Below are 27,174 nucleotides of genomic sequence, written 5' to 3'. Positions count from 1 at the left end.
TTTTATTGAAATTCTGTTGCCATTTTTTTTAAGACATTTGATATTAATATTTTCTTTTCACGACAATTATCTATTAACCCACGTAATGCATGAGAAGAATGCTACTTTTTTTTTTTTTTTGATATAGAATAATATCTAAGTGAATATCATGATTGCATAATCCAAGTTAAAAACTAATATGTGTTTTAATGATAACAAATAACAATGAACCTTATTACAAATATAACAACGAACACCAGATGAAAACAATTCATGTAGTTATTCATCAAGAATTTTATCATAAAACTTTCTAACACCACATTCTTAACTTCCTATGTTAAAAAGCATTAATCTTTGAGACTATATATATATATATATATATATATATATATATATAGTCTCAAAGATTAATGCATATATATATATATATATATATATATATATATATATATTTGCAAGTTCTTGTTGCCTAATTAGGGGAGTACATGCAGATGTAATTATTTGTAATATTTGTAAAACCACATTCGTAAAATGCAGATATCACTTTTAGATATCCACATCCGCATTATGTTCTTATTAACCGCATCCATGTGATTATTATTTGCTATCCGCATTTTAAGTCATGAGCCTATTTTATTCTTTTGAGTTTTGAGTCTTCTTTTGGTCTCTATTACAACCTATTTTAAGCAATTTGAAAATAGTTTGTGCCGATTTTTAGTATTTGGGACTTGTTTTAATTTTTTTAAGCCCTAATGTTTTGAAAATATATTGATTTCATATTACTTTTGTCTTTTTGCCTAAGTGAATGAGTGAACTACGAAAAAAATAAACATAATATATACCTAATCCAAAACGACATCGTTTTGGTATTTAATATAATATATAAAAAATATATTATATATAAAAGGTATGTGGATGCAGTTATCCTAAAACCATTATTTACATCTGCATATGCGGATAGTTGTGGATAACGGATGCATGCGATTAATATCCGACTGCATGTACACTCCTACCACACACCCCATCTAAAAACATACAGTTTCCACGATAGATACAATGTCGGACAATGCACATGGACCATCCAGCAATCTGTAACCATCTCATAGTTGGATATGGTAACCCATTTCTATGAGTAATGCTAAAAGCAGAACAATAGTTCTTCTTACATCCTCTCAAATATAACATAATTTTCAAAATCATTAATATATTAAAATTCAATAATAATAATTCAAATTTAGTGATAATTTTAAAAGACACATCACATTTGAAATGATACAAAAAAGAGTCTAATCCTCCTTCTGGCATTACTCTATTTTCTTATAATAATAATAAACTTCAAACAGAATAAAGAGACAAACGGCGGATTAGGTGAAAGTACCATAACATTAATACAAATGAAATGCTCCAAAGATACAAGCTTTCTTAAAAAACACAAAACAAAACAAAAACAAACAAACTTCACACTCCCATTAAAAACAAAAATATATAACTAGTTTAAATACTTAAAAAAAAAAAAAAAAAAAAAAAACACACATAATATTAATCTACCATACTGCTTGCTTGTTCAAGATTTATCGTCTGCCTGCTGCTGCTACTTGGTAGGTTAATGTCCATCATACCAAGCTTGTAATTGTTTGGTAGTTGTGTTTTTCTTTTTCTTAAATCGGCAAGTTATTGATATTAACTTGTTATATATAAAAAGTTTTTTTTTTTAACTATATATATAACAAATTAATATCAACAACTCGCCGACTTAAGAAAAAAAAAAAACATGACTACTAAACAGTAAAAGCTTCCTCTCCTAATACTGAAACGGTAGGTGTATTGGGGAGTGAAGGGACTCATCTGGATTATTGGGCATCGGACCCCATAACTCAGAGTTATAGGTGGCTGGATCATTTGTGCCATATTGCCAAGGCACCGGATAGTTTGGTTCATCAGCGACAAGGTCAGACATGCAAATAGCATCCAACACTATTTGCATCTGCGAGTGTGATGGGGAGAAGAAGGGCGAGTTCCAATATTTTATATCTGCTACTGGTTGCTCTGGTGGGGCACAGCACATATTTGAGTCTCCCACCTGCAAATCAACTTTGATTTTAGAAACATAAATGAAGGAGATACTTGCAAATCAACTGCACTTGGAATATAGTTCAGTCTTTCTCACCTGATTACCAGCTGTTGCTTCGGCCCCTTGAGAATTGTTTGTGGGTGCTACAGTGTTACATGTCATTCCATCAGAGTAACATCCTGTGAGATGATTACCAGCTTCCTCTCCTAATGCTGGATATACTGAAGCCAGCGCTGGCTCAGACTCTGCTTTTTCAAAAGAAGATTTAGCTGTGGGAGGAGATGAACAAGTAGGTGTATTGGGGAGTGAAAGGGTGCAATCTGGTGGATCTAGCAGCATGTCTAAGAGCATATTTAGTTCTTCCTGAGAAAAGAAACATGAATGAACAAGATTAGTATTTAATTTAATTAACAACTGATTTAAGCTGAAACTCAATTCCTTTCTCACCTCATCTGTCATATGATTCTCTTCAGAGTAAGCATCAAAATTGTTGTCACCACACTCAACAGGTGCTCTAATGTCAGATGTGGTTCCAAAAATTGCTGGATACTCTTCAGCTTGCACTAATGCTGGAGATACTAAAGCTTGGGTTAGGTCAGACTCTGCTTCATCAGGAGAATATTTGGCCTTGTTTGGAGATGAAACAGCAGCTGTATCGGAGAGTGAAGTTAAGAGGGTCGAAAGGTTGCTCTCCGGTTGCAGATCAACCTGATGGAAGAAAGATGAATGAATAAGATTAGTACTAAAATTAATTTACTGCAGCACTTCTGATTTCTACAAAAAAAAAGAAAAAGTAACTAGTGTTTTAAGCTGAAACCCATTCCTTTCTCACCTCATCAGCTATCACTTGTGCCATTTCTACCACTGGATTCTCTGCAGAAGAATTGGTGTCACCACACTCAACACTTGCTATAGTGTCATATGTCATTACATCAGAATTTTCAGAATGAGGAGATTCGTTAGTTGTTGGATGATCTTCATCTTGCACTTCCAGTGCTGAAGATTCTGAAGCCGCCCTTCGTTTAGACTTGGCAGGTCCAGCTTCGGTAGAGTGCTTGCGCTTTCGACCATTGCCACCATTGTTAGTTCTCTTGAATAAACGACACAGAACAAAGATTTTCTGCATAAATTAAGTTAATCAACAAGGTGAGAACTTAGCATCACCAACAGAGTAAATCCTCTTCAAAGATGACCCTTTACATGATCAAGAGGAAATGTGAAGCCAATAATAAAAAAAAGACGAAATTGAAATCCCACCTGATCGCCATCGGGATCGGTGCCATCAAGCCCCTTCATGATTGCGTGGTACTCATGCATTACCCACTCAGTTTTTTCCCCATTTGGAGTGCGCCCCGCATAGAAAACCAGTATCTTTTTTATTCCAATCAACCTCTCTCCAGACCAGATTTCTTGATCCTTACCAGTCACTTTCCAGTACCCAGCTCTGGTTGCCCTGTTCAATCGATTCCCATTCGAGTGCTTCCGGTCCTGTGGCGAGAAGAAGCACCACTCTAGATCTTTTGTCTGTATGCCGGATAAATCTACACTTAAACAAGCAAGACTGAGCACAACAAAAATTTGACAGCCCAAGTGAGAAATTACATCATGAGTACATTACATAATTTACATAATAATGAGGAAATCAATTAAAGCCCAGAAAAATTCACGGTCTGAAATAAGAAAATCAAATCGTCATAGACTCATATTAAGCAGAAGGGGGTGATCACCTGGCAAATCCCAGGGCTCCCATTTGAAGAAATGAAGTTGGGTAATAAAGTCAAAGTTCTCATCATTCCCAGTGATCTTTGGCCTCAAGTAGTCGATGAGTTCCTCGTCCGTCGGACTGAACCGGATCCCCCGTGGCAGATTCGAATACCACTCAGCCATCAAACTCAGAGAATGAATTTCGTCAGAAAGAGAGGAGTGGAAGACTGAGAGTGACCAAACCTGATATCTGTATAGAAGATAAAAGGTGGGTCGTACTAACTTCTCGGAGAAGTTTGCATGTGAGGCTCACGATTCTTTTTTTTTTTTTTTTGCCTTTTTTTATTCCTTATAATTTAGAGGGAATAAGGAAAGATTTCATCAATCAATAAATAAATAAAGGGATAAAAAAAATTAAATAAATAAATAAAGGGGAGGGCAAACCAATAAAAGCCCTAACACAACCAAAAAAAAAAAAAAATTATTATTATTATTATTATTTTTTGTAACAATGACTTTATATACACTATTAAATATAAGTAACAAAATATATATATATATATATATATATATATATCAGTAATGGTAGGGATAATCTTTTTATCCTCTTAAAGTTGATGTGGTTTTCAAAATCACTATTAAATCAAAATTCAAGTATGATTCATCTAAAATGTAATTGTGATTTTAAAAGCCACATCAGTTTTAGGACAATAAAAAAAAGATAAAAAAAATAGTCTCTAACATTACTCATTAAATATACCAAATTTAAATACTAATTATAAATTTAATTTGAAATTTTGACATGACATGTCCGCACAAGAGAGAAGAGGAGAATTTGAACTAGTGACCTCCTCTTTGGTCCCAACTGATTGAGCTAACTCTTGGGAACAATTTAATTTGAAATTTTGACATGACATGTCCACACAAGAGGAATGAGAGAAATTCGAACTAGTAACCTCCGCTTCATTAAGCGTGGTCCCAGCTGATTGAGCTACCTCTTAGGGACAATTTAATTTGAAATTGAACATCAGCTTTAAGAGGATAAAAAAAAAAAGATAAAAAGATGGTCTCTAATATTACTCATTAAATATACCAAATTTAAATACTAATTATAAATTTAATTTGAAATTGAAAGATGAGTGCAATCCAAAACAAAAATTGAAGTCTAATTAATTATCTCATACCAATGCGGCAAGTATTGTGATGTCATTTGCCAAAACGCGTGGAGTTAGGAAGAATCTTGGTAAAGAGGAGAATTTTTTTTTTATTTTTTATTTTTTGTAAAGAGGAGAATCTTTTTCACTATGCAATGGCAAAGGAGTGAAGGACAGCAAACTACATCCAATAAAACTTCATATAAAACTACTCACAAAAAAAAAAAAACTTCATCTAAAACTTGACCTCCAAGTCCAAGTTTTGGATAGAGTAAAGTTACACCACGATCGATTACTTTCAAAGCTAAAAATAAATATTCCTTTTTACACTACTTGCGGTAGAATGCAATGAAAAAGAGACTCCTCTGCTAAGAATACTAGGTTAAAGAGTTATTTATTTTCTTAGGTATTTTAGGTCTATTAGGTTTACTTTTTTTTAGTCTTCTACGTTACTATTATTTGCCTATAATATATATATGTCATTTATGTACATTATTCTATATGATTCAATATACAATCTTATTCTCAATATGGTATTAAGCACATGTTCTAAATCACCTTTATTTTTTTTTTCGCATATTCTTTTTTTTTTTTCACGGTGCCGCTAGTGTTTTCTAGCAAATCTCTTTCTCTGTCCTTTCAACAAAAAATCACTTATTCTACAACTTAAACAAAAAGTAAAAAACTTAACTAATAATAATAATAATAATAATCATCTGAAACTCATTTTATAGTGATTGAAATGTCGTGTTTTAAGTAATCTTTTATGTTAAACACTTAAAAAAAGTAAAAATGTTAATCATTTAAAACATGTGACATCAACTGCTATAAAATAAGTGTAACAAATGGCTTTAAATAATTCATTACTCAATCTAAAAAAATAAAAAGTCCGTATACAAATAAATCATTCTAACAGAATATATATATATATATATATATATATATATATATATATATTCATTCTTGTTAATTCAAATATTAATACGTCATTTGTATTCAGTAGTATAATAATCTACTAAATAATATTATTTATATATTTATACATAATTGCATAACTTGAATTTTATTGAATGAACTACAAAAATATTGTTTAAAGTTAACAATGATATTATTCGTGGGTCCGAAATTGAAACATTTGCTTAATATATACGACTATAAGAGAGCATGATTTTTGCTAACTAAACACAATATTCAAAGTTATATAGAAAAGGTTCCGCTTGCCATAAAATTATTTACAGAAAATGTTTTTCGCATTTTTGGGTGTTTGGTGCGACATAAAATAATAGTTAACGGAAAATATTTTTCCTTTGACCAAAAATTCTTATTTAATTTTCAGGCATCTCATTCTCAAATCGACGGATCCTACCAAGACTCGCCGAAGACCCCGTTGGGACCCGCCCGGGACTTGACTGGGACTTGCTCGAGACTTGACCGGGACTCGCCCGAGACCTGATCGGACCCACCTGGGACCCCATTGGAACTTGCCCAAGACTTGATCGGGACCTACCTAGGACCCGACCAGACCCATCTTGGACCCGTCGGGACCTGACTGGACTTGCCCGGGACTTGATCAGGACCTGCCCGGGACCTCGCCTGGGACCTTCCAAGGACCCGCTCGGGACTCGTCCGGGACTTGACTAAGACCTGATCGGACCCGCCCAGGACCCCATCGGGACTCGTCGAAAAATATTCTTGGTGAAAAACATTTTCCGATATTTGGCATGTAAGGAAAATCAGGCGGGTCACGGTTGAGTCCCCGACATCAGAAAATATTTTTCGGTATTTGATGTGTACGCAAAATCATATTAAACACTAAATTACAAAAATGTCCCTATCAGGTCTTGGGCGGGTCCTGCCAAGGTCTCGAGCTGATCCCGATAGGGTCTACGCGGTGTCCAAGCGGGTCTCGGGTGAGTCGCAGTGGGTAATTTTCAGTTGTAAATAAAAATTACATTTTATAGGTTAATATGATTAAATGAAAATATATATATATATTTGTAATTTTCTATGCACGCGCCAAATGCTAGAAAATGGTTTTTTCATAAAATATTTTCTTATAGAATAATTTCCCTAAAAATATTTTAGGTCGAAACAAAGAAAGCCAAAATGTTACTTTATTTACATAAGTGGTTTAATGTGATTTTAATATTTTGAATTTCTTGAAATTTATTAAACTTAAAAAAACATTAGTACTCAACCATGGAAACTGTGGGGCCACCACCGTCATAAAACTTCGGAGGGAAGGAAGCCGCCTTGACCATTACTAGCTACAGTGTCAAGCTGGAAAGCTTGGATTCATGATCTACTTAAAAAAAAAAAAAAAAAAAAAAAACTTGAATTCTAGAATTTTCCATTATCTAGCTTGGATTCATGATGTACTTACTACTTATAAAAAAAATATAAAGAAAAAAACTTGGGTTCTAGAATCCTCCATCCTACCCACTTCACGAAGTTTTGATAGAAATATAAAATCCAGCAACTTTTTCTAGTTTTTTTTTTTTTAATAATAGAGCATTTTAATCAATATGTATTCTTAAAATTGACAAGATGGGAAAAAAAAAAAAAAAAAAAAAGTGTTCACTTTTTTAAAGGAAAAATCAATATGATTTCATTTATAGATCAAGAGCATAAAAGCTCTTGCAATCACAAAACATACAGTTCTGTAAGATCATAGCCAAATCTAAAAGATTACATGTCAAAAAATCAAAAACATAACAGATCTTATAATGAAAAATCAATCTATAACGTTAAACATCTGCTATCTCAGCTCGATTTTTAGATTATAGAACAAATTTGTTAAAGAAGACTATTTTCGAGAGCACAGGAAGCCATTTATCAGGTATGAGCAAAAAACTCACACCCAAACCATTTTCCTTTTGACCCGAAAGCTAGAAGCATTATTCACGTCTTCAGCCCAACGGCTAGGACCATAAAATAAAAACAACAACAACAACAATAAAAAACATAAAAAAAAACCCCATAAGCAGCAGTGGAGAAGCACGGCATTGTAGATATCCGTTCGGAAGACACGCTTTGACTGAAAAAAACGATTAGACTTAAGGTTGAAGAGACTAAATCTAGATCTAAATCTAGATCTACAAACTATATCTAAAGCAATCCGTCACAAACAGAGACCGGTGAAACTTACAGAAAAGACGCCGAGCACCGCTAAGTGTTCACCTTTAATAATGAAACATCTTTAAAAAAAAAAGATAAAAATATATAATTAAAACAAATGAAATATTATTATGGAATAAAGTACTAAGTTTATTTTTGATTTTCTTGGGTTCTTTGTGAAATTTTTTATCTATTAAAAAAAAAAAAAAAGGAACCCGCTCCTAAATCAAAACTATGAAGATTAATTTGACAATAACCTGAACTATCATGACTAATTTAATAATTTCCATATTATGAAAATAAAAGGGCGAAAACACTAGGAACTCGAGCGTCACTCCGACTCACTCGTCGCCAAGTCAATGGGCAGCATAATAAACCTTGGGAAGGGTGGGGGCCAGTGTGATGAAACATTGGTCAAAAGCAAGTCAACCTTGACCATTTGCCCAAGGACCACTACTGGCGCGTGAAGCTCAAAACATAAAACGAGGGGAATTCTAGAATCATCCATTCTCTAAATTGGATTGGTGAATGCTCTGACGTTCAAAAGGAACGTGGGTAGATCCCCGCCCTTCATATCATGGGTCCATCCTATCTACTTCTCAGTGCTGAAGGCTGAAGCTTATATGCCACGTAGTTAACCGTTTAAGTGGGGCCCTTGATATTTATATACTTATATTATATAGTTAGGTTATGTGGGAAAAAGCCCAAACAAAATTTTGATGGAAGAATATACCTAAGTTTTTGTAATTTCTTTAGTAATTCATCCATTAATTTTTTGGTAAGTAAATCTATTAACATTCTAATGATAAAATCTAATCGAACAATTATTTTATTTGACATAAATAATAACTATATTTTGTAATTAATAGACTGCACATCATATCATATATTATGGTATGTTTTTTTTATATCGTACTTATTATCAAAAGTTGTAACAAGTGTTTTTTTTTTTTTATTGAAATTCTATTGCCATTTTTTTTTAAGACATTTGATATTAATATTTTATTTTCACGACAATTATCAATTAACCTATGTAACGCATGAGAATTGAGAAGAATGCTATTTTTTTTTTTGATATAGAATAATATCTAAGTGAATATCATGATTGCATAGTCCAAGTTAAAAACTAATACGTGTTTTAATGATAACAAATAACAATGAACCTTATTACAAATATAACAACGAACACCAGATGAAAACAATTCATGTAGTTATTCATCAAGAATTTTATCATAAAATTTTCTAACACCACATTCTTAACTTCCTATGTTAAAAAGCATTAACCTTTAAGACTATATATATATTTGCAAGTTCTTGCTGTCTAATTAGGGGTGTACATGTAGATGTAATTATTTGTAATATCTGTAAATCCGCATTCGTAAAATGTGGATATCACTTTTAGAAATCCACATCCGCATTATGTCTTTTATTAATCGCATTCGTGCGGTTATTAAATGCGATTATTATTTGCTATCCGCATTTTAAGTTATGAGCCTATTTTATTCTTTTGAGTCTTCTTTGGGTCTCTATTACAACTTATTTTAAGCAATTTGAAAATAGTTTGTGTCGATTTTTAGTATTTTGGACTTGTTTTAATTTTTTTAAGCCCTAATATTTTGAAAATATATTGATTTCATATTACTTTTGTCTTTTTGCCTAAGTGAATGAGTGAACTATGAAAAAAAAAAAAAACATAATATATACTTAATCCAAAACGATATAAACCTAATATATACCTAATCCAAAACGACATCATTTTGATATTTAATATAATATATACAAAATATATTATATATAAAAGGTACGTGGATGCTGTTATCCTAAAACCGTTATTTACATTTGCATATGCGGATAGTTGTGGATAATGGATGCATGCGGTTAATATCCGACTGCATGTACACTCCTATCACACACCCCATCTAAAAACATACAGTTTCCACGATAAATACAATGTCGGACAATGCACATGGACCATCCAACAATCTGTAACCATCTCATAGTTGGATACAGTAACCCATTTCTATGAGTAATGCTAAAAGGAGAACAATAGTTCTTCTTATGTCCTCTCAAATATAACATAATTTTTAAAATCATTAATATATCAAAATTTAATAATAATAAAAGTTAGTGATAATTTTAAAAGACACATCACATTTGAAATGATACAAAAAAGAGTCTAATCCTCCTTCTGGCATTACTCTATTTTCTTATAAAAATAATAATAATAATAATAAACTTCAGACAAAACAAAAAGACAAACGGCAGGACTAGGTGAAAGTACCACAACTTTAATACAAATGAAATGCTCCAAAGATACAAGCTTTCTTAAAAAACACAAAACAAAACAAAAACAAACAAACTTCACACTCCCATTAAAAACAAAAATATATAACTAGTTTTTTTTTTTTAAAAAAACATAATATTAATCTACCATACTGCTTGTTCAAGATTTATCCTCTGCCTGCTGCTGCTACTCTTGGCAGGTTTGTCCATCATACCAAGCTTGTAATTGTTTGGTAGTTGTGTTTTTCTTTTTCTTAAATCGGCAAGTTATTGATATTAACTTGTTATATATAAAAAGTTTTTTTTTTTTTTTTTAACTATATATATAACAAATTAATATCAACAACTCGCCGATTTAAGAAAAAAAAAAAACATAACTACCAAACAGTAAAAGCTTCCTCTCCTAATACTGAAACGGTAGGTGTATTGGGGAGTGAAGGGTTGCAATCCAGGTCTAACAACATATTTGGTGCTTCCTGATAAAAGAAACATGAATGAACAAGATTAGCATTTAATTAATTTAACAACTGATTTAAGCTGAAACTCAAGTACTCCTTTCTCACCTCATCTGTCATATGATTCTCTGCAGAGTAAGCATCAAAATTGTTGTCATATGATTGAACGGCAGGTGTATTGCGGTTCCAATCTATTGGGATTTCCAGCAGGTCAGGGAGCATTTTCCAATCTACCTGGGTTTGTTCAGACTCTGCTTCTTCAGGAGAAGATTTGGCAGCTGTATCGGAGAGTGAAGTTAAGGGGGTCCAAAGGCTGCTCTCCGGTTGCAGATCAACCTGATGGAAGAAACATGAATGAACAAGATTAGTACTAAATTTAATTTACTGCAGCACTTGTAATTTCCATACAAAAAAAGTAACCTGAAACCCAATTCCTTTCTCACCTCATCAGCTATCACTTGTGGCATTCCATCAAAATTTTCAGAATGAGGAGATTCTGAAGCCGCCCTTCGTTTAGACATGGCAGGTCCAGCTTCGGTAGAGTGCTTTCGCTTTCGACCATTGTTAGTTCTCTTGAATAAACGACAGAGGACAAAGGTTTTCTGCATAAATTAAGTTAATTAGCATCACCAACAGAGTAAATCCTCTTCAAAGATGACCCTTTACATGATTTTGGCAGCAAATTAATGATGTTAATAATTAAACCGCCATTCTGCCGAGCAATCAAGACGAAATTAAATGTGAAGCCAATAATAATAATAATAAAAAAAAAGATGAAATAGAAACCCCACCTGATCGCCATCGGGATCGGTGCCATCCTTCAGGGTTGCGTGGTACTCATGCATGACCCACTCAGTTTTTTTCCCGTTTGGAGTACGCCCTTCATGGAAAACCAGTATCTTTTTCATTCCAATCAAGCTCTCTCCGGACAAGATTTCTTGATCCTTACCAGTCACTTTCCAGTACCCACCTCTGGTTGCCCTGTTCAATCGACTCCCATTCGGGTGCTTCAGGTCCTGTGGCGAGAAGAAGAACCACTCTGGATCATTTGTCTCTATGCCCGATAAATCTACACTTAAACAAACCAGACTAAGCACAACAAATTTTTGACGACCCAATTGAGAAATCACATGTGTACGTGCATTACATAATTTACATGTTAAGAAAACAATAAGGAAATCAATTGAAGCCCAGAAAAAGTCAAGGAAGCTAGGGATTGGTAAAGTGATCACCTGGCAACTCACAGGGCTCCCATTTGAAGAAATGAACTTCGGGAATGAAGTAAAGTTGTTCGTCTTTGTCAGCGATCTTTGGCCTCAAGTAGTAGTCGATGATTTCCTCGTCCGTCGGACTGAACCTGAACCCCCGTGGGAGATTCGAACACAACACGCCCATCACACACGGAGAGAGCAGTGGAAGAGGGAGGGCGAGCAAGCAACTTGACCTCCAAGTCTAAGTTTTCACTGTGTATCCTAAACTTGACCCAAATATATTAACCCTAAACAACTTTTCACTGTATATCCTAAACTTGACCTCCAAGTATAAGGTTTATCTTTTTCAATTTTACCTTAAAATCACTATCAAGTCGAGCGTCGTCGCCTAGTCAATGGACGGCATAATCAACCTTGGGAAGGGTGGGGGCCAGTGTGATGAAACATTGGTCAAAAGCAAGTTAACCTTGACCATTTGCCCAAAGTTCCACTACAGGCGCGTGAAGCTCAAAACATAAAACTAGGAGGATACCAGATTGGATTGGTGAAGATCGTATGCCACGTAGTGAACTGTTTAAGTGGGACCCTTGATATTTATATCCTTATAATAAGTAGGTTGTGTGGGTTTGAAAAAGCCCAAACAAGAATTTGATGGAAGAATATACCAAGGTTTTTGTAATTTCTTAATAATTTAGCATTTTAATTTATCTCAGCCTTTTTATTATGATGACTTGTGGATTATGAGGTTTGATCATCAAACAAACAGTTTTATCTCAACTGCACATTACAATCACTCCGCCATCTCTCCCCATTTTCAATACTCCTTTCCTCTATCTTCTTTTTATTTATTTATTTATTTATTTTTATTCAAAGTTATCATATGAATAATTTGAATTTAAAAACACAGTTTGATTCTATCATGGCCATAATTACCAAATTATAAACCCAACTCCCCTAATTTTTGGCATCTTCAACCTCAACATGTCTCGACTCCCATGTATCTGCACCGCACATAATGCCAACTCGACTTTCTCGCTGACATTTATGTATTCACAAGTTCTTGCTGTCGAAACTCACACACCCCATCAAAAAACACACTTCCTCAGTGGATACAATGTCTGACCATGTACATGGACCATCCAACAATCTGTAACCATCCCATAGTTGGAGATGATAACTCATTTCTACACTGATAAAAAAACCACTAGTTTACACAGCACCACTTTTACATTTCAAAGCACATCTGCATCAGAAAACCAAATAATTTTCTGTATAGCTCTATGCAACTAAACTTTATTTCAAATACTACAAAAAAGCCGCAAAAAGTGAAAGCTTTATACATAAAACAGAAGTAGTCCAAAAGCATGTATTGCTTCAATTTTTTTTTTCTTTTTATCTTTCTCTTTTTTTTTTTTCTTTTTTTTTTTTGGGTGGTGGCAGGGGATAAATATCACTACATAACTACACTACTATTGACTAACCTAACAAATCTCTCCCGATAAGCCTAACTAGTGACCCCACCACCAAAAAGAAAAAACCTATTGGGACCCGACCAACTATATTCACAAAATGGTCTCCAAGTAGCCTCACAATGTAAGACATCTCAATGCGCCAGCAAAGATTACGAACAAGACTACAACCACCACTGCCCTGAACACAAAAGCAAGTGACCCGCTCTTGCGACGAAGAGAAGCAGCTTTTGGAAACACAGAGGGGACATTAATGCCGGTCAAAATGTCGCCTTTAGACCTCAAGTTTGGCTTCATACCGGTACTTGGATCTTCAGAGATTTTACTGTTTTCATCGGAATCAGAAATGATGCTTCGCGGTTCACTCAAAGCAGTATTAGCAGCAGCAGGACTAGGACCACCTGCACAAACATGCTTTTCTGATACTTCACCCTCCTGCACATCAGCCTTTTAATGAACTTCACAATCCATGCAAATGCATACGCAGAATTTAAACACTAGCTTCACAGAACAAACTTCTCACCTCTGTAGTAATTGGTTTTGATTCTTGGCCTTCTGGTCCACCGCTCCAATCTGCTGACATTGGGCTGCAGTGAACTGGCAGCACTTGTAATTTACGCTGCAATCGCAATCTTCGCGGAGCAGTGCCCTGTGCTACAAAATCCTGTGACACACCCTCAATGAATGGTAGATTTTGTGGTTGGCGAGTCCTTATCCTGATTCCTGTTCTAACCTCACCACTTGCAACTGCAGTGACATGATCGCTTGATTCCTTGAGACTACAATTATAGGTTTGTCCACCAGATGTGAAATCTTCCAACTTGTAAGATTTACTTTGTAATACAACCTCTTCAGACTGATGACGAACTTGAACAGAACCTTCAAGCTCAGACTGTTGAACACAAGAAAAACACGATAGAGACCAGTTTAGTTAAAAATAAAACACAAATACACCACATGGAATACAAATTTATCCAAAAAGGATCACAGCAACTCATGGAATTCCAGCAGCAATTCAACACTACCCAAACTATGGTGGAAAACTTGCAAGACCAATTAAGAAATAGTATCTTGAAAGGTTCCACTTACACATGCATTGATCCCTTCTGCATCTAACCCGCTGTATGATCCATTGTCCTTAACAGACACCACGTTCCTCAGGTTCTCATCTGGATTACAAAGAATTGAATCCAGGAACTCAGCCATATTGAAATCTGGTTCATTGTCATTGGGCATAGGGAGATACATGCCGGAAGATCCTAGCTCTGACTGCATCTGTGAGTGTATTGGGGAGAAAATTTTGCCATATGGTGGCTCCATTGGCGATTCAAAGAACATGTTCAAGCCTTCCTCCAGCCGCATATCATGCTGATGTACAAAACATGAGAAAACAACATAAATAATTATTTGTTACCTGCATGTCTCATTTCCACAAAAACATGCAAGTTACTGTAAACTGCAACTCAGTTACTAAGTTTCCTTCTCACCTCAGGCGTTGGTAACTCTGCCACTCCATTTTCTGCACCATGGCTGTTCCAGTTACAATGGACAGGCGTTTCAGATGTAGTTCCATCAGAACTTTCAGCAGGACAAACATCAATACTCGTGGGACAATTTTCAGCTTGCCCTCCCAATGATAGAGATATTGGATCCAGTGCTAGCTCAGGCTGTGCAACTTCAGGAGAAGATTTGGCTGTGGTAGGTGATGAATCAGCGGGATAAGGTTCACCACAGCTTGAACCTTCGATAGTCTCATCTTGTTTCTTGAAGAGGCGACAGAGGACAAAGGCACTCTGCATAAATTATATGAACATAATGAGTTTGGATAATGTAACATCATTGTCTGAGCACTAGTTAAAAATGGTGCATGGCATTTTTACTAAAATGCGAATGTACACCAGAAAACATAAAAACTCATGGCGATAAAATGAAGGAGGTTGATCTATAGAGCCATGGTGTATAGCAACATTTCTAAAGCTGACTAAAAAGAAAAGGCATCTACTTAAATTTTATTGAAAAGGATCCTCCACAAAATTAAGAATAAAAGAAAAGAAAAAAAGAAACGGATAAAGGAACAAACACCAGTCCATGCTTCTTATTTGTCATTTGCTTAGTCAATACATGAAATCTAGATACCAAGTAACAGTCATCCCTTCAATTAACTATTTAAAGGTTTGGTGACTTATCGAAGTTACCCAAGTAATTGCATACTCTGAGATTATAAGAAGAACAAAACTCTCAGTCAATTTTTATCAGACATACAGACCAACACCCTTCGTCTTTAAAAGTAAGAAAAATTCACTTAAATCACCAATTAAAAAAAATTAAGAAATCCATAATTCACAGGTGAAGTTAACGCTCACTAGAAATTAACAAATTCAATAGATTCCACAATCCTGGCTAATCCAGTAGTCCTGTTTTAAAGTAAAGACAAAATCTCACATTAGTGTCCTTAATCCACTAAAAAGCTACATGACTTTAGATCAACACAAGAACAACTCAACAAAATTCATCTACACATTTACTTAAGAAGAAATCTCAATTCAATATGAGAAACCGACTCATTACACAAACTAAACAGAAAAATCAATTCGGTGAGAGAACAACCAACCTGACCAGGGTTAGTGCCATTCAGCTCCTTCAGGGTAGTGCGGTACTCGTGCATTACCCAATTGGTCCTTTTGCCCTTAGGAGCACGCCCTCTATAGAAGACCAACGTCTTCTTCATTCCAATCAAGCTTGCTCCAGACTTGATCTGCCGATCCTTACCAGTTGCCTTCCAGTACCCAGCAATGGTTGCCCTATTCAATCGACTTCCATTCGGGTACTTTCGGTCCTGTGGACAGAAGAAGAACCACTCCGGATCGGTTGACCGTATGGCAGATAAATCTGCACCAAAGAAAATGAGCACCAAATTTAAGGCCCAAAATGAGAAAATCAAATGGGAACATTTACGTTCCTGCTTAAACAACGAATTAATAGCATCATTAGTGTTATATAGCACTTTAATATTCCAAAAAATTACGAATTACATCTCAATGATTAAATTTGTTCATCAAAGTTAGTGAAAACGGGAAAATACGAATACAAGATTGAACTAACATTACACATTAATTAAGTAAAAACACTAAATTTTACAAATTCAACGTCTAAAAATAAGAAAAACAAATGGGCAGATGAAGTAACTCCTAAATGATTTATTAATCTCAAATTCCCTCACCAATTCAATGTATCAGATTGTTTCAAAATGAAATTCAACACATACAAAGACAACAATGATCTTCTCACTCTCAAGGAAAATTATAACATTCAAACAACGTACCAAAATCTAGAAGACTACTGCAAAACACAAACAGCCAAATTGAGCCAAACAAAACAAAAATTCCCAATTTTCCGTGCCAACCCAAAACAGAAAAAAGTACAAAACATTTAAAAAAAAAAAAATATATGAACTTGGGTTTTCGATCAGAACAACAAAGAACAATAATCGCACCAGGCAAATCCCATGGCTCGCATTTGCAAACATCAATTTCCCGAATAACCGAAACGTCCTTTCCATCCCCGTTGATCTTCGACCTCAGATAGTAGTCGATCAACTCCTCGTCCTTCGGCCTGAATCTGAACCCCAGCGGCAGAGATTCCAACGACAACATAGCCATCACAGACAGAGCCTAATAGCAGTAGAGAGAGAGAGAGGGAGAGAGAGAGATAGAGAGAGAGCGAGACCTTTTTGATAAAACCCTATAAAGCAAAGAAAAGAAAAGCGAATAGGGTATCAGAAAATCAGAGGAGATTCTTCAAAATTCGATGTGGGTTTTTCGGGTTAAGCATCCGAAGAAAGAAAGGGAGTGGAAAGAGAGAGAGCAGAGTGAAATGGTGGCTCCGGCTTGTCTGTTTTATACAACAAAACGCGTTCGACATCATCGTATATACCGCGTGGGGGTGTTTAGCCTCGTTCTTCTGTTATAATTACGGTACTGCCGTCGTTGTAGAGTACGGACTGTGCATAGCGAGTGGAAGGGGTAGAGTGGGGAAATGCACGCTTCGTCCAAAATCATGCTTGAATTGGGGTTGCGCTGTCCAGCCAATGAATTATCGACACGTAACATTTGACGTGGGCAAGGGAAGTGGGTCCGCGCGCATTTAAACGTGTGAGACTTTTTGAAAAAGAGAACTGCGAGGAACCTCGCTCCCAATTTCCGCGCGCGTTTTTTTTTTTTTTTAACATCTCTTTCTCTTTTTTGTTTATTTGCTGAACTTTTATTTTAACAATTTTATAATTACCTTTCATGTATTTTTTTTCTTTCTTTTTTTTCGATTATGCATGTTCTTTTTTGAACTGTCTCAAAATAAATAAAATTTTCTGATCTTTTTTTTTAAATTCATTTAACCTTTCATATTACTCTTATATATAAATTCACGTTACTCGTGAATGTTTTTAAGTTATCTGATAACTGGTTCTGGCAGGTGGAATTAATTACCTGTAAAAATTTGATTAACGATAATGAATGCAACATACAACTAATTTAAATAAAATTCTCCTACATTATAAAAAATAATAATAATAATAATAAATTCACTTTATTTGAAACTTAGAATCCATTTTTAAAATCTTTCTTTTGACCCATTCAAATATATTACTTTATTAAAGTGCGTATTATTTACAAACTCCCGTTATGACAACATAATATGTGGGAAAGATTCTTTATTATGCTACTCCCTTTTTGTCTTTTAGCTGATTAAAAATTGGTAAGAAAAAAGGTTGAGAATATTATGACATTACGGTGATAGTCATAAAAAACTATATCAGATTTTTTTATGAATTTGTTGATTATAATTTATACTAATATATATGTTTTTATTTGGTGATTATCTTCTCTCTTCATTTAAAATTTTTAAATCTAAATTGTAAAGCCAACAAAATAACTCTGGTCAAATGACAATAATAGCATTACTCATATCGACAGAGTATTAAAAGCGTTCGGAATAATTTATATTTTGTTTTGTTGCATATAATAATATAATAGGTTTATATGGCAATATATAGTATTTGTAAAATTTGATCCAAGTCATGAAATGACTCTTTGAGAAGCAACAAAAGGTATCAATTTTGGTATGATACAAATATATCCGATAACTAAAACCGTCATTCAACGGTACGAGTGAGTGAACAGTACTCACGCTCTATGAACAGTATACTGTTTATATATATATATATATATATATATATATATATATTTAATCTTTTCTTTTGAAAACCATCCTTCAACAGCAATTAATGACTTCTCTTGCAAGTTTTCATAAACTTTTGTTTCAAATTTTTATTTTATTTCAATCCCAAAATTCATGTTTATGTTCCATCTTTGCACCTTCTCTTCCCTCATATTCCCTTCTGAACTGTGTTGGCACTGGTACTGTTCTGCTTCCCCATTGGTGAACATCGTTGTCATCTTTTCCAAATAGTGTGAACACAAAGAAAGTGGTGTGGAAAAGCAATTTCTTTGTATTTAAAACAATGGAGTAAGAATCTCTTTCATAGTATACACAGGTACAGGAGGACAACAAGTGGGACTGGTTCTGTCTCTCTAAAGCTTCAGTTAGAGGAGTATTAGTGGAACCCTAGGGGAGTCCTTTTCCACAATTTTTTTTTCTGCTTTTGTCTACCCTACTTTGGGCCTCTTTTGTAATCTTTTTGAAAGAGAAAAACGAAAAGATAAACCGCTAGGAGACCCCATCTCAAGCATTTACGAAGATGTCATATTTGCTTCCTTAAATCATAAATTAATGGTTTCCTCTGATGATGAAGCCAATGGGTGTTCACTTTAGTGGGCTTTGTATCGATCACCTCATCTGATCATATCCTTCGCCACAATAATGTGAGTCCAACCATTATTTGTCGTCACTCACTTTCAAATCTCGAAAGAGAACTTTACCTCTATATATCATCCATTTGAAAAGGGTGATTATACTGTGGGCCACTGAAAGTGGCAGTTTGCAGTATGGAATTATCAAGTTGATTATTCTTTTCTCCCCTCGGTTGACACACAAAAATAACTATTTGAACTTTGTTACTTTAAACAAGTCATATTATTATATTAGTGTTGAAAAAATGAACTTTCCCTGTATTAGCTTTGTAAAAATTAAGCTGTTTAACTAGTATAATCACAAGCTTTTTACTGCTATTTCCTTCTGCAGTGATGGTTTCTTTCAACATACTTGAGCTGATCGATAAAGCAACTCACATCAGGCTGTAATCTGCTAGCATAAGCTCTTTACTTCACTGACAAGAAAGAGTTCAAAATCCAAAACTTACAGTTGCCTATTTACCTTTTGGCATTGAAAGCAACATGATCAGAATAAGCCATGGAGTTCTGACTAATACCAGCATTTCAAAGGGTTTTGTTTTCTGCCTAATGTCTTTACATGGTGTAGATTCTAGAAACAACTATTGGGATAATTATATAGATTTCAACTAACACTATCTGCTTTTAATGGGTTTTTTCATACTTCGCAAAAGATATCATTCCCAAACTTGCAAAAGTAAATCATATCAGAATCTAGGTTTAAACTGTCTTGACACACAATGTACAAGTTCAATTTGTAACTCTTCTATTCAGTATATCATATCTGTTGTGGCAGACTGGAATCGTGTTACAAGATAATTCTGTATACTTTTCTTGAATGGAGTACAAATACAAGAAGCTGCAAAATGTTTCTCATCATGCTACAAAAAGTTAGTGCTTACCAGACTTCACATATCCACAAGTATACCAGTCTTAACCTGGTCTCTCTTATCTTAGTTTCTTTCCTTTTTCGTGTTTCCCCAATTAAGGGGAAGATACAGTTGAAGGCAGAATGGAACAGAGAAGTGCAGAATGCTAGTCCCATTTTATCAACTGCAGAGCAGAGGGTTCTCGAAGTATATGAATGGGATAGGTCAGCAACTCGTGCTTAAGAGTTTACTGGTGCTGGCATTTCCCACTTGAAGAGTGTAAGTAATGTGTTTAATGCGTCCGACCAATAATGGTGCAGGAATCATCTATCATGACTCCATCAAATAAAAAGTTAAAGATCTCTTTGCCAAGGACCTCCAATGGTTGTTTGTGCATCCATTTCAGGAACCATCTATCCATAGCCCCAAACTTTTCCTATCCTCTTTTGGATTCTTTCTGGACAAGTCTTATTATCTAACTTCTGGCGCCTAGGGTTGGTCAGGATATCGACTGAGAGCATGGCATTCTTATTGGAGAGAAGACCACAGTAAGTCGTGCATGATCGGAAAGAGAAAAGTCTTCGGGCCACCTTCCTTTCTCCACTTCAGGAGGGAAGAACACGGCATTTTTGACACTAAAACCAATGGTTTGTTCCTGAATACCCTTTGAACCACCACCTCGCTCATTGCTATTTTCATCTCTTTGCTCTGACCCTGTAGGGTTCCAAATTCGCTGCTGCTGTGCCATATTTGCAATATAAACGTCATAAATTTGACATAAGAAGAAAAAAAGTATAATGAGTTTGCGATCGGTGTAAGTGACTATGTCGTGACACCATATAATGGCAGGAGACATTTTTTTGACAACAGCTATATATCTATTTTTACATATAGTATTGGCATAAGAACTGAACTATCTGATCCAATGACACAAACAGTAATGACATAAGCAAGCAAAATTGTCTTGTTCACATGTAAAGTTTAAAAACCCAAAGTGCTGCCGGTGCTAAACCTTACAACAAATTTTACCACCAAAATAATGAATTACATTGTTTGAATGCCCTGAAGCTACATATAGATAAGAGCAAAGACAGACTTCCACTTACCTGAAACTCTGAATAATCAACAACACCATTTCCATCTATGTCTGCTTGAAACCACAAATCCTTTGTCTCTTCAACACTAAGTCCATTGCAATGGCCAATTAAATTAAGCTGCAGAAAATGACAAAACAGTGGAAGAGAAATTTACTCTCCGAAACAAATGTCCATCCTGCTCAGAAACCAGAAAAAATAAAATAAAATAAAAATGAAAAGTTAATCACAATCCCTGGTCCATACCTGTCTAAGTGCTTCACAGAAACCTGAGTAGGTAATGTAATCACCGTGGTTGTCTGCCTTCAGAAAGGCAAATGCATCATTTTCTGTCAGTGATGCTTTCCGTAGTAGATACTGAAAATTGGAAGTTCTAACGTCAGACAGAATGCAGGACAGATCCGAGAAAGTACTACAACAATACATAACTTAAGTCCAAGGTTGAAAAATGAAACAGCTGACCTTGAACATGCCAAATACTGCATCGCTCCAACTTGTTTTTAGTAGTTTCCGATATCTATCAGGATTAAGAAGCCATATGAAATCAACCCCACATATGTTTCCCCGATGATTTCGGTGGCTAACCCACTGCATTCAAATATGATAGAGATGATGAGTTTAAAAAACAAAAACAAGCACTGGCCAGATCTTCTGGCATAAGGAAGCGAAATTCTTGGTGTAAGTTAAAGATTGACCTTGTGTGCATCTGCATCGGCGTACTGATGAGCAGTATCATATGATGACACAAATCCTTGGGATCGAAGGAACTTGTAAACATGCCCACGTTTGCTTCCATTCCAGTCACTACAGAAAGCGGGAATTGCAAGATGATTCTCACCTTTGAGTATAGTTGGACAACGGAAACAACAGAGTAATATAAACCTGTCCAAATGGAAGGTAACTGTAAACTCACCCACAGAGCATGACAGGCATCGGATTAAGCTTGTTCTCTTTCTGATACGATTCCACGTATTGTAGGATTTTGTACACCTATAACAAGGGGTGTATAAGATTTGGTCAAGGTGAGACAACATCATGGATAATTACTAAAATGAAATACTAGCACTGCAGGTTATGAAATGGAAAATGAACTTACCTGCTGCAATCGAACGAGACAAAGACTTGAATCATGAGGAAATAACAAGTGGGTATTCACAATGAGAATTTCTTGGCGGATATCATTGTTTCGGCATTGTGAGAATGGGGGATTTAGTTCAACATGTAACAACTGAGCCACACGGTCTCCACAATCATTGAAATGCAACTCTCGATGGTTAAGTACTTTAAAATAGTCTTTACGCACCGCAGTCAGTAGACCTGTAGACTCCAGTCAAAACACCTTTAAGTTTGCATGAATGCATAAAACTCAGGTAAAAAGGAGGAAGCAACAGCATATCACATACCCCAAGCTAGAACATTAGGTGGTCTGTTCACCAGTTAGATTTATATAACAAATGCATAGCGTTACCCTCTCCCTCTCTTTAGCAATTTTAACTTATAGCTGACATTAGAGAGATACTCGTACAGGGTACTGAAGACAATCACATAAAATAAGTAAAGATTAGAAAAAGCCATGATACTGATAAGTCTGATAAAAAGCCTACCCAAACAACCTCCAACGAGGAAGCTGTATGGTTGGTCAAACTCATCCTCTCTTCCCCTTACAAAGTCATTATTTTTAACCCTGGTTTCTTCAATTATGCTGACAAATTATCAAAAGTTTTAGAAAGCAAGCTGCAAAAATTTGGAACATCAATAGAAATAGGGAAGTACATTTTCCTAACTATAACAAAACGTTTTTTCCCCTTAAATTGACAATGTTAATTCATTTCCTCTTTATCCCAACTTCTGTAAAGTCGAATGTTTCCTTCCAACTTTTCCCAAATCCACCAAACCAGACCATTAGGGATTGATGATGAGTCACAGAATCTAAACAGAAATTTCAAAATGTTAGTTGGAATACCATATTTGAAACTTTTACATCCAAACCAAGCCTGATCAAGTTCAATTTCTATTGGTTTTCTACAATCTAAATAGTGTTCATAAATGGTATACGGGGAAGTCTTCCAATAATTTGTTTGTGTGGGAAAACAAATTAAACCAAGACCCGCTAGCACCTAGATATATCCAAATTCGAAATCAAAGAGCATACCATCACCACGGTTGTTTGTCCGTCCAAGCTTAAAAGTAAGATATCCGGCATCGCCAAATCCCTTCTCATACAAATTAACAAGTTCTTCATTTCCAACCCACAACTCCTGTACAAACCCACCCACCAAAAGAAAGGTTTATCATATAAATATATAATCCACCAAACTAGCAAATGCCATTAAAGAACCTTGTAAACTCTTTCATTTAAATCCATCACATAGAAAATCAATATAAAAAAATAGAAGTGGGTGTTAAGCAAATGCAAACCTGAAGACAAATGATGGAAGATCTCTCATACAACAACCAATCCAATATGCTATGATTCCTGGCCAGCCAATATGTTCTATAATCACTTTCACGGCAACTCGGATCCTGCTTCCACCCCCCCACAAAAAGAAAACACAAAAAAAAAAAAAAAAAAAAAAAAAAAATTCCAAATCAAATAAATCATAGAAACAAACATTCAAAACGAAACTACTATTACCCAGGAAAAGTGGTTGAAAATAAAATCAAACAGAGAAAACTCACTCCACGTATGGAAATGGCAAAAGGGTACCTCATGGTTGAGGCGCTTGTAGATGGGGGCAAGGATGTTGAACGTGGTGCAGGTAATGCAAGGCTGTTGAGGGTGGTCCCTTACAGAAGATGCTATTGCATAGCTCCCAATCCTTGATATCCTTCCCTTCATCTTATTTACCCTCCTCTCCTTTCTCATCCCTCCCTCGCCAATATATACACACATAGATAGAATACACAAACAAAACCGCTTCAAACCCACACACCCCCACCAAAGAAAAATCCAAAAAGTTGAAGACTTTTCTGGTTCCTTTATCAAACAAAACAATGGGTTAGGTCTGCAAACGATGATTCTTCTGGTTTCGGATGGAACAGAAACAGAGCCGGCCGTTTTCTTTTATGTTCTTTTGTTTTGGTTATGAGTTTTTAGACAAAAAAGGGAAATGGGCAATGGGGAATGGCTGTTGAGACAGCAATTTTTGGGGATGTTTGCCTCGCGGGCTTAGAGAAAGTACAACCTCAGATTTGTTGTCCTATGTCTTACGTGGTGTCTGCTACTTCGTGTATATATAGGGTACAGTTGGCGTCTTCTGATGCTCAAAAATGTAGAAAAAAAGATAGAAGGATGCAAGGGCGCATCATTTGCGCTTTGCTATTTTGACCATATTCATTATTCACAGATCTTTCCCTTTCTTTTTTTCTCTTTCTTTCTTTCTGTGCTTTGCTTTCTAACTAACGCGCAGACCTTCTGGCTTTATACACAAAATCTAGCATCTATTTTGTATTTGTTTAAGTGTGAGGTGGGGAGGATCTTAAGTAGGGAGGGTTGGCAATGGGAAGGGACCCACAGAATTTGTTCTCTTTTTCTCCGCCGAAAGTTAAAAGAGAGGTGGAGGTGATGGTGTTGCCTCCCTAAGTGATCATTGTCAGCTTTTGCCTCTTGATCATTCTGATCCCACTAGCGGTTTCCGTTTTGCTGTGTGCTTGGTATGCTAAAAAGAGAATAATTTCCCAGTTCAGAAACTTTATTGGGATATATATCTTTCCGGTTATTCCCTTGTTCCTGATTCCATTCTTGGTTCTTTATGGGGATATCTTTCAAATTTTAGTTTATCCTATGGATTCGCTTAATTGCTTTCCGTGGTAAGAATTGAATATAACAACGTATATATATATAGTAACTGAACCAATTTAAATGGCCAAAGAAAAATCGATCAAGAACAAAAATCTGTGAAATTTGACTGCATGAGTGAGGGAGGACCAAAAGGGTTGCCCTATTAAGCCATCAAGAGATGGAAGATGGAAGACCACAAAGAAGAAAAGTTAGAAAACACGTGATTTATGTGATTTGTGAAGTTAAAAGGAGGAGCCTTTTCGCATTCCACAGAAGTCGTGATAGGTGACGCTCAGTATTAATTTGCACCTCTTCAAATCTCAACCAATCTGGTGCCGACATCAACCAACCGGCCACATGTTTTCTTTCCTTTTTTCTTCATAATGTTTTCTTTCCTTAATTCTGCTGTGTAGAAACTATACTAAACTGATAAAGATATATATAAAGGAATCATATTCCTGGGAGAGGATTTAGGGAGGACCAGATAATTAAATTGAAGAACAAGATCCAAAATAAGCAATGAGTGGCTAATGAGACGTGCGGGGTTGCTTTCTAACACCAATCCAAATTCCAACTGCAACCTGTAATTTCAGCCGTTTCAAATTCTAATGACACCACAATCCCCCCCCTACTTTTTATAGCAAATGGTTTTATTTCGCGTCTAATTTAAGCGGATGCTGTCGCTTACATGACATAATTGACTGATGTGAATTTAATTATTTTGAAACTGATGTAATGAGCATTCACGTTAGATTATAAAAAAACTTAGTACTCAATTTTCATAACAAGTAACAATTGGACGACAGTAATTTTGCTGAAAATAATAATCAAACAGATAAATAAGATTTGGTTTCTTGTTAATTTAATTGATACAGGGGTCGTGGGGCCTGAGAGCCAAGAGACAAAGGAACATCTGGGGCTATTGATGCAGGTTTTGTATAGGCCGAAAAGAACAAGAGAGAATAAACCCAAGCAGGTTGTTGAAGACACGTCCAATTCTAATATTTAATCATGTTCATTGCCTTTATTCTTTTTTTATTTTATTTTATTTTTTTATTATTATTTTTTAATATAAAATGAACCAATGGATACAATATAATACGTGCAAGTGACACTCCAATTTTTGTAATTTTGCTCTTTTTTTTTCTTTTTTTCTTTTTTTGTTTTTGTTTAATATCAAGTCCCTCCCCTTTACTATCCCTTTGCTTACGTTGCGCCGCTCTTCGCCTCTTCGGAATTGGTTGGACTTTAGACTTAGCTTTTCAAATTTAGATTTAGTCTTCTCAATTGGTTTTGCTCAGCCACGCACCGGCCCACCGTGCTCCCCGGCTCCTCAACTGCCAATTGGCGCAAAACAGCTCCATCTTGTCCACCATGCACTAGCCAATGCACTTCGCCTCCCTTGCACTCGGCTGTTGTAGCTGTTTGCTGGCTTTTTTATTGTGTTTTTATTGTTGTTGTTGTTGTTTTTTTTTTTTTTTTTAATAAGAGTTTGACTTCTTCTTAGATCTACTTTCATGAGCGATCTTTGAGGTGGAGATTTTTATCATGGCCTTTGGTTCGAGGAAAATTAGTTTCGGTGTGAGAGTTTTACTCTCATGGTCAAGAAAATAAAAGTTATGAATATAGGCTACTTATGTATTAGATTGAGTCTGCGTGAAGCAGTTCTGTTATAGAATTTAAGTTTGGACATGAGTTAACGAATGTTGAAGTCATAGATAAAACTTGATTGTAAAATTTTTATGTTTGTGTCTATGACGTTATAACCTCATAGCTTTGATTATAATTTATTAGAATTTTATGCTCTCTAATGTAAGAACTTTATACTCTTGATTTTTTTTTTAATGAATTAATAAGAAAATTCCCCTAAAAATATATATATATATATATATATATATATATATATATATATATATCAAGTCCCTCAATTAGTTAATTTAGTTCCATTGAGACATTCATTTATAACATGATTAATAAAATATATTATTATTACATGTACGCTAGAATCACATATTTTAAGGTTAAATGTCAAATTAATAGACTCATAAAGAAATCCCCTAATTTTTGTGCTATTTAAAACTATAATGAAAAAAAAAAAAAAAAAAAAAAAAAAAAAAAGAGAGCTGCTTGATTTGACTCTTCAC

General features: G+C 35.1%; 4 protein-coding genes across 7 annotated transcripts; all 4 read right to left on the bottom strand.

Moving 5' to 3' along the window:
* Positions 1-1,780: 1,780 nt before the first annotated feature.
* Positions 1,781-3,947, bottom strand: LOC132167477 (uncharacterized). Its single transcript, XM_059578467.2, has 6 exons — positions 3,778-3,947; positions 3,308-3,591; positions 2,883-3,170; positions 2,498-2,758; positions 2,147-2,413; positions 1,781-2,059 (listed from the first exon to the last, which is right to left on the bottom strand). The coding sequence occupies exons 1-6, from the start codon at positions 3,935-3,937 to the stop codon at positions 1,781-1,783; spliced, it is 1,539 nt and encodes a 512-aa protein (XP_059434450.2). The 5' UTR covers positions 3,938-3,947.
* A 6,738-nt stretch (positions 3,948-10,685) lies between these two features.
* On the bottom strand, positions 10,686-12,207 carry LOC132167485 (NAC domain-containing protein 91-like). The gene is made up of 5 exons (XM_059578478.2): positions 11,996-12,207; positions 11,555-11,832; positions 11,207-11,365; positions 10,872-11,099; positions 10,686-10,784 (listed from the first exon to the last, which is right to left on the bottom strand). Exons 1-5 carry the CDS (start codon positions 12,156-12,158, stop codon positions 10,686-10,688), a joined length of 927 nt encoding a protein of 308 aa, XP_059434461.2. The 5' UTR covers positions 12,159-12,207.
* A 912-nt stretch (positions 12,208-13,119) lies between these two features.
* LOC132165439 (NAC domain-containing protein 91) lies at positions 13,120-17,354 on the bottom strand. Of its 2 annotated transcripts, none has more exons than XM_059576010.2 (6): positions 16,937-17,354; positions 16,055-16,332; positions 14,931-15,236; positions 14,533-14,811; positions 13,967-14,335; positions 13,120-13,890 (listed from the first exon to the last, which is right to left on the bottom strand). In XM_059576010.2, the coding sequence occupies exons 1-6, from the start codon at positions 17,100-17,102 to the stop codon at positions 13,561-13,563; spliced, it is 1,728 nt and encodes a 575-aa protein (XP_059431993.2). In that variant the 5' UTR covers positions 17,103-17,354; the 3' UTR covers positions 13,120-13,560. The 2 variants fall into 2 exon arrangements, with proteins under 2 accessions (XP_059431993.2, XP_059432000.2); XM_059576017.2 differs by having other exon boundaries at positions 13,120-13,878; positions 16,937-17,352.
* A 2,675-nt stretch (positions 17,355-20,029) lies between these two features.
* Positions 20,030-24,680, bottom strand: LOC132168135 (putative calcium-binding protein At1g02270). 3 transcript variants are annotated; one of them, XM_059579224.2, is made up of 10 exons: positions 23,957-24,680; positions 23,668-23,772; positions 23,402-23,507; positions 22,346-22,566; positions 22,163-22,239; positions 21,945-22,053; positions 21,712-21,837; positions 21,496-21,606; positions 21,262-21,369; positions 20,030-20,894 (listed from the first exon to the last, which is right to left on the bottom strand). In XM_059579224.2, exons 1-10 carry the CDS (start codon positions 24,140-24,142, stop codon positions 20,655-20,657), a joined length of 1,389 nt encoding a protein of 462 aa, XP_059435207.1. In that variant the 5' UTR covers positions 24,143-24,680; the 3' UTR covers positions 20,030-20,654. The 3 variants fall into 3 exon arrangements, with proteins under 3 accessions (XP_059435207.1, XP_059435208.1, XP_059435209.1); XM_059579225.2 differs by having other exon boundaries at positions 20,030-20,891; XM_059579226.2 differs by having other exon boundaries at positions 23,929-23,972.
* Positions 24,681-27,174: the final 2,494 nt, after the last annotated feature.

The sequence above is a fragment of the Corylus avellana genome, chromosome 2, assembly GCF_965113065.1.
Source record: "Corylus avellana chromosome 2, dhCorAvel1.hap1.2, whole genome shotgun sequence".
NCBI classification, from domain to species: domain Eukaryota; kingdom Viridiplantae; phylum Streptophyta; class Magnoliopsida; order Fagales; family Betulaceae; genus Corylus; species Corylus avellana.
This window is presented reverse-complemented; position numbering and strand designations above follow the sequence as displayed.